The sequence below is a fragment of the Morone saxatilis genome, unplaced genomic scaffold (assembly GCF_004916995.1).
Source record: "Morone saxatilis isolate NCDOM2014 unplaced genomic scaffold, NCSU_SB_2.0 Contig2, whole genome shotgun sequence".
Taxonomy (NCBI): domain Eukaryota; kingdom Metazoa; phylum Chordata; class Actinopteri; family Moronidae; genus Morone; species Morone saxatilis.
In genome coordinates, this window is record NW_023339762.1 from 16,121,234 (window position 1) to 16,129,667 (window position 8,434).

Consider the following 8,434-nt stretch of genomic DNA (forward strand, 5'->3'; position numbering starts at 1 on the left):
GGTTTGTTTTGCATGATAACAGATCTGAGGTCTGTGAATGTTGATCTTTGTGCAAAGCAGTTGGCTTTCAAATGGGAACCAGCATCTTGTGATGATGTGTCCTTTCTACAAACCTAACCAGACAGGGCAACAGAAATCATGTTTGTATGTAATTACAGTGACAGTGTATGTACACAGTCAGCTGAATTTGCATACAAACGTAACAGGATGAAAACAATGTTGTCACCATGTTTCACCCAATGTTCTTAAAGGGAAATACACTTGCTTGCAGTCGAATTTAGATAAGAAGATTAGTTATCATTTTCCCCTCCTTTCCTTCTCAACTCAAATGTTGCAAAGTTTGCACACTCTCAGAGTTAAGAACAAAACCTAAGAGACTCCTGAATGCATAGGTGGCTGGCTGGCTACCTGACAAGATAGAATATGAAAGTAAAACAGTTACTTTCATATTCTATCTTGTCAGGTAGCCTTCCAGATTTGAGGAGCATATTTTTCAGCCACATTGGCAGCATGACTCAAGGGGTGGCACTGTTGGTCGGACCACCACTTTGGTCTAGACTGAAATATCTTCACAACCATTAGATTGACTGCCATGAAATTTTGTATGTACATTTGTGATCCCCAGTTGATGAATGCTACCAACTTTGGCCATCGCCACCTTGAGTGTTAGATCTGTGGTTGTGAATGAAATGTCTCAACTGCTATTAGATGGAAATACATGTCCCCCTCAGGATGAACTGAAACAACTTTGATGATCCCCTTACTTTTCATCTATTATTTCATCACCATTATCATGGTGACATATTAGCATTTAGCTCAGTGCCCCGCTGTGCCTATAGTATGTACAGACTCACATAGCTATAGCCCCTTGTTTTACTTTTGTTGGGTCACAGCACAGATTTTACGTGTCAAGGAGTGTTACTTACTTATTACTAAATTGCTCTTTTAATGTAGGCTAACTGTTCACCCATGCTCTTATTCTTTGTGCTAGGCTACATATGTCCCATTTTTTCAGTATCTCTGTACTGAAAGCACAGAGGGGGAATTCCTATTATGACTGCGGATAAGACAGCAAACACACATATTTCCTAAAACGTAGGAGTGTAACTTCAAGGCCCAATCTGTCTGTGACTGGTCACTCCCCAACAGAAGCTTTTACAAAACACAGTAACGAGATGAGCAAATAAATTTCCCTCAAAGAGAAAAAGAAGAGTCACCTCGAATGGCCAAGCAATAAGACACAAGTGAAAAGGATGGCTCCTGAATTATACAATAGGGGGAATCTTATCCAATTATTGTCCAGGGTGACCATTGTTACCCTAGCTGATGGGAACCCAAAGCAGCTGGCAATTCCTGCGACACTGTCCACAGACCAGCAGACCAGCAGACCAGCCAGATTGCACTTTGCAGTCTCCTCCCACCAGATGCTTTAATTAAAGCAGAGAGGAGGGCACAGCCTCAGTCATCCTGCCCCGCCAACAGATGGACAACAACTGGCAGAGTTCATTAAGGACTGGCTTCAACTTTGATCTGCACCTTCAAGTCACGAGTTCACTGCTTCAAAACTACAACCTAACAATGACAGAGACGAGTATGACAAATCACCCTCTCTTCACATGAATTTCATCATTATACAGCCTTGCAGAAAAGCTTGAGAGTGGTAAACAAAGCTCTGTGGGCCAAGTCGACTGTAAACCACAACAAGGCTGCTGGTGTAAACATTTTAAGGTTGAGTATAAACTTGTGTGTTTACAAGACATAATGGCAGATGATTTAGTATACTATGTGAGTGCAGGGTAAAAATGGAAATGGATAATTCTACAAACTGTGTTTATTCTATAAAATGAACCAAGTTAATCAAAGGCCAGTGTGGTGCAAAATTAAACTGGCCACATAAACCACAGACAGCCTCTAGTTGTAACTAATACACAGAGAAATATAGAACCATTTTACTCCCTATTGGTCTTGTGGTGAGGAAACAAAAAAGAGACAAACGACAGTCTAGAATGAGAAAAAACCCAATAACATTTGAGCTGTAAAATTGAAGGTTTTTTTCTTCCCACTAATCACTTGATTATCTGACAACCAACTGGTGGCCTCCAAGATAATGATATATAGGTCTGATATAAAAATTGCTCAAAAATGACAGGGAAACAGGAAACAGGAAAAGTGATGTGACATTAGGGCTGAAACAGTTATTTTATTAATGAAATGTTCTTTATTCGATCAATAATATCATCTAAAAATGTCCAAAATAATGACAAATGCCAATTGCAGATACTTTACTGTGTCGAAATTAGCTTTTTTAACGGTCAATGTCAAACAAGATATGTGACCATATTATTGACACATAGCCACAACGAGTTTTTGAAACTCTATAGATTGTTATAAGGAAACAGTTAACAAAGAAATAATGTACAACACAGTAACACTTTAATTCAAGCATAGCAGTAGAATATTTTGCTCACCAAGATGGAGAATTTAAACACTGAACTAAATAGCATGCCATTCGTGCTTTGCTGTGTTTGACAAAGTTCTGACACTGGTGATCTGGGCTGTATCTGTCAGTCTGCTGGAGGCCCAAGCAAGAAACCTTATTATCCTGCCACACTGCCCTTCACCTTCCCCCACGTCCCCAGATACACCTCCCACCAGTCCCACCGGTCGGCCCAACCACGCTCTGACAGCTGCTAAATGAAAATGTTAAGTCTACAGCGCACCACACTCCTGACAGTTCCTTACCTGACTTACATGTTGCCCTTTTCTAGACAGGCTTTAACTGAAAGCAGTGGTAAACACATATAAATACAAGTGGTTAATAATAAGGCAAGTGTGCAGCAAAAGGAAAAGCACACTGGGACAATTGCTATTCTTAATCACTGAAAGTAAAGAAAAAAAATCAGGTTTGACACAAAATAAACCATTAGAGGCCACAGAGGGAGAAACACACTGGGGTCAGAGACTAGACATAGCCTAGAAAGCAGGGGAGGAGTGAGGGGGGTGGGACAGCAGTGCAAGAGGGGGAGTGTCGGGTGTTGTCTAAGGAATTAGCAGAGAAAGTGGAGACTGAATCAGATATGAGGGAGAAAAACAAATCTCTAGGTGAGTCAATGACATGAGAGATGCTTGTTAGGTCAAATAATCTAAACGGTCCCGACTTGATGTGACTCAGTGGCCAGACAGCCATGCTGACGGAGACTCTATTTATTTGACTTTGTCCAGGGATTAGAGAGGGAAGTGCTCCCCAGGGTGCGTCACCGGCCAATCACATTGTTCCACTCAGCTTTGGGTGGATTTTTTCTGTAAGAAGCTGGTGAAGCAGAACTTGACAAAACAGCTTAAAAATGTGCTTTTAAACTGAGGTAAAAATAGGACAAAGAGCATCCAGACAGAGCCTTGATCTGCCTCCTTGCCAGCAACACCACTGTTGAATCTCCTGTGGCCCAGTGACCTCTGACCTCCCACTGGGACTATGTGAAGCTGAGGGGAGGAGTCCTCATGTAGTGACAGCTTGTGAGCTACTCACATCACACTGGTCTCCTCCTCTCTTCTTACAGGACGCTGTGCCACCCACCTCAGCCACCTCTTTCTTTGCCTCTCTGGGGAAATTCAATAATAGCCTCTCTAGCCGCCCCCCTCGTCACTGATGGGACACCATAATCTCTCTATCCTCACGCCCAGAGGCATGCACAGTGGGATGTTATGATGCTCGAACCACAACATGGCAGGAAATTTATGCCTCATTACAGGAAGTGGGCTGTATATTCTCCTCATCATAAACACAGTGGCAGGTGTTTTAATTCCTCTTCTCAGTTTCAGACATGCAACAAAACCTCTGGGACAGATGTTTCAAATCAACTTTAGTTATAAATGTCTGCCATTATATCTGACAATTATATGTATTTATACAGCTGTAAAGAAGTGTAAGAACAAAAATAAATCTCTGGAAAGAATATCTGATTCACTTGGCTTTGTTCAGTAGAGTCTTGTGCATCAATGGCATTTCATCTGAAAATCCAATTTACTATTGTCTAAACTAGTGACATCTGAGTCGTGCATGCCACATAGACACGAGACAATGCTTGCTCTCGTGCTAGGAAGCTCCTCTATTGGTACCATGTGCACAATGAAAACACAGTTAATCTGGTCTTCATTAGCCAATAACCAAAGGCAAGTTGGTTTGGAGTAAGTAATACTCTACATTTGGAGGGTGGGACACAGGGAGACACAGCCAAACACAACTCATCACTGAAGAGACATGCCAAAGGGCTGGCATGACTTGTGCACTGCTGCAGACTGTTCAGTTGACAGACAAGCAACAAAGCAGGACACTTTCTGCAGAACAGCACATAATTCACCAAAGAGAAAGGCCCCAATGTTAGCAGCTTCAAACCTATGTAGCAGAAATCTACGTTGAAGAAAAGTAAGAGTATGGGCAGTATATTAAAATAATAATCACTACACTAATAAAAGATACACATTGCTCAATCACATTGTCTTTCATATCTATGTGATCTATTTGTTGATCTACCTGTTTCTCCAAGATGCGAGAGATCTCTCCCAGAGTTCTGTCCAGACCAGACACTTTGTTGTTGGCCCACTGGCCGCTGTCTTGGCCCTGCAGCTGCTTCAACAGGTCCTTCACCAGGCGCTGCAACCTGAACATACAGGAGCCAATAGTTATTATAAATCTGTTTACAAACAGCAGTTCCTAATTCATGTTTCCATGCTACATCAGCAAACTTCCATCCATCCAAAATTTGGATAATCAATTAATTGCTTAAGTCATTTTTCTGGTCTGGTTGTCAGAAAAAACAAACAGATGTCACCTTGGCCTCTGGGAAATTGTTTTCTGGCATGAATTACCGATAATTCATCTTGATTAATAAGCAGCAGATTATTCAATTTAATAATATTTTTTGGTTGCAGCCCTGTACAACAGCTTTATAAGAATTAGAATAAGACATTAAAAATGAAAAAAATAAAAATAAAAAATATGAAACTACAGATTATGAAAAAAAGGAAAACACTCACTTAGCTTTGTATGGGGAGTCAGGGACCTGTGTCTTTGCCTCCATTGATGTCTCATATTCCTTGGCCCTGCAGAAAGAGAAGTAGGAAAATGTCTTTGAATCCCAGGAAAAAGTGTTTGGCCTGTCAGTAAAGAACACAACGGATAAAAGTGTGAACAGAGGAAAAAGTTCAAACCTGAGTTTGTTTATTTGGCCTGTCGGCCCTTCACCAAGTAACTTGTCTTAAAATAATCAGACACCGGCTCTGTGGGGACGGGTGTTTTGCTGCCATGGAGTATTATCATGAAGACTTAATTCCACCTTTAAATCTGCCTTCCTTCGAGTCATTTTTAACAAGGGAGGCTCAGGTTCTTCACTTCACTCATTGTCAAATAAACAGTTAATAGGGGGCTTCAAGCAACGCAACTAGTGTTTTGAATGTCTGACCTCCGAAAAGGTCATGGTCATTAGGGGACTGGTGGCATTACTCCAACAGCCAGGCACAGTCTGTGTGTGTGTTTGTGTGTGTGAGAAACTGGGTGGAGGATTCAATCTGTCAATCAGGCATTCCCAGACATGATAAGTAACTATTGATCAGAGTTAGATAGAGCGCCTTCCGGTTACCCATCATTACACTGATAGGATCAAACACTTTCTGGAAAACGACAGGTGGATTTGTCCCGGCAGGCCGGACATGGACCAACCACAACCTCATCATCTTTTCACAATCTCTTATATTCAAGGGCAGTCATCTAACAGCAACTGATAATTTAGTCACAGCTGAACCAGGACACTGAGATACCAAAAACCTTCTAACTGCTGTCCCAGGACATTTTCTAGCATTGCGAAAGATAACACTGTTATCACTACTGTGATGTCGGAGATGTAGCGCTTACAAATCTCTTGTAAATTAGAATAAAATAAAATAATATGCAATAATATTTGTCTTAGCAGAACGATATTTTAAATTAATATTAAGGTTAAATCTAAACAAGTAATCTACAAGATCAGCCATATTACTGTCAAAAAGAAAAAGAGAAAAAAGTACAGTCGTACTGTATTAGATACCAATTTCAGAAGACCATCTTGTGAGTGAGGGTAACTATACATGTTTGTGCCACTCTTCAGTAATAATTTTAGATAAAGTTATTTTCCGTGTTCTGTGAGTAGGATAAATGGGTACAACATGCTCATTTTCAGAGGGGCCTGAACTGTATCCGCCCTGTTCGTCATTCCAATTTCTTATACTCCTCTTTATAAAAGAGAGACGGCCAATCTACAAAAGCAAATTCAAACCATGACTACAATGTACACAACACAGATCTAGAAAAGGAAGCCAGGCATCAGTTCAATGGTAATAAAGAGGAGAAGAACCTACGGAAATGTAAAATAAAGCTAATACTTCAATAAGTGTACTTTAAATGCTTGTATGTGCTTTGTATGTTCATTTACGAGCAGGACATTTTCCCCTTAATCCGAGGCAGCAGACTGGGTAAAATGAGTTGGGGCCATGCTTACCACCTCATACTGTATTCCATACTCCATACAGGAGTGTCTTTGTATACACACCACCATCTGAGGTCCATACGCACAACAACACACTGGCCACTCTGTTCCCTGCTGAGCAAACCACAAGCAACCAGCTACGGGCAAGCAGCTCATACCAGGGCATAAGTGGAGACTTTGGTTTCCAAGTTCAGAACTCATCCTGACACTAACTGACAGGCTACTTACATGAAATTTTAACAGCATATTTTCCTTCCCGAAACACTTATTAGAGCAGGTTAGCCAAGCCGCAAAAATAAAAACATGTGGGTTAAAATGTGTGTTCACTGCTTTATGACAGAACTGGGCTGCATGTTGGCCTGGTGAAAAGTCTAGTGAGAACCACTCACGTTTTACGGACACCATACGGTGTTCCAATAAAACGGTTCATTTCCACCCAGTGGTGAAGCGGCTCACCTTTATGTTTACTGGGGCTCTGTGTAATTTATGACCTCTGAAAGCCTGCTGCCTTTGAGTGCTAGTCTCAGCAGAGCTGGTGCAGGGGTGACGGTGAACAGAGACAGATCATGTTGTCACTTTCTCGGTACCGCTGAGCCACACAAAGCCAAAAACAGCAGCACTGAGAATAAAGCACTGTCGCAGAATGGGATGAGTGTTTCAACCTGGAGCTGCCTCTTATTCCTCTTCTGAATAAATACTTTCTCCTGAGAAACATAATAATGATGAATTCTCTTTTTAGAAATCTCACACAGGGTCATATCCACAGGTCAATCATGATAAGAGTTTGGAGGCTTTATTAGGATCATTAAATCTGCCTACACTCATAGGAGAACACTGACCTCCTCTCAGGAAGAAATGTACTCCACCATAGCCAGACTTAAATTGGCAAGAGAGGGATTCACGTAAGAGTGGTACAAAACTTTGAAAGATGTTCTCAAGAGGTCATCCAGACAGGGATGCTCACTAACTCTGCTCCTCTTACCATTTTTATTTCTGTTATAACACAAAACAATGCAATTAACAGAATAAAACAGTTTAGTTCAGGTTAAAAGAAACTGGATTTTTGCTAATTATGTACACAATTGATGTTACTATTAGACGAGTGTATGGTTCTTTTCCAAATATCTTACATATTTATTTTCAATCATAATCCCAATAAAGATAATAAAGAGCAGACTCTTTGCAAAAATTCAGTTAGTGTTGCCAAGTTGCTTCATAATTATTATGCCAACCACAAGATTTTGAAGCTTTAATACCTTTTAGTACCTATGTTTATAAATCATAAATTATAAATGCCATAATTTAAATCCCTCTATTCATCTTTAAATTACACACATATAATATTAATACACACATTTATTATTACAATTTTATCCACTAAAAAGGGAACTGTGAGGGAATATGCAGACAACAACTAACTGCCCCTTGGAGAGAGTTTAGCTCAAATGTATAAAGTTGTTTGCTTTCTTTGTACCTTTGGTTAAAAAGGAGGTGGAGGTAAAATGTAACTAATCTTAGGCCTCTATTGCATCCTAATAACTGTTTTCCAAAGAAAATAATTTTTTTAATACACTGTAAATAACTGAGCTGTAGAAACTGAACTGGAGGTAAATATCTATTAAACTGTTATAGTTATTTTACTAGGAGGCAGCAGAATAAGGAAATACTGGTCCTTATGTTGATGTATACATTTAACCAGTGTACAGTATACACACTAGGGTTGTGTATAATCTGAGATCTTCGAAATGATATATTAGCTGATTAATGTATGAACTGGATTACTTATGTTAAACCTTTAAGACCACATTATCAGCACACCCTCCATTATACAGTAAACAGTAAATGGGTTACACTTATATTGCACTTTTCAACCAGTGAGCAACAAAACTGCTTTACAATGCCTCTCATTCACCCAT

General features: G+C 40.1%; 1 protein-coding gene across 3 annotated transcripts in view; it reads right to left on the reverse strand.

Moving 5' to 3' along the window:
- Window positions 1-8,434, reverse strand: part of scaper (S-phase cyclin A-associated protein in the ER) — a gene marked incomplete in the record, with an annotated part of 59,097 nt that overhangs the window by 27,020 nt on the left and 23,643 nt on the right. For all 3 annotated transcript variants that reach the window (XR_004796824.1, XM_035664566.1, XM_035664567.1), the window contains 2 exon segments: window positions 4,532-4,658; window positions 5,035-5,100. Coding sequence is in view for 2 of the 3 variants with exons in the window: in XM_035664566.1 (XP_035520459.1) it covers window positions 4,532-4,658; window positions 5,035-5,100 (193 nt within the window).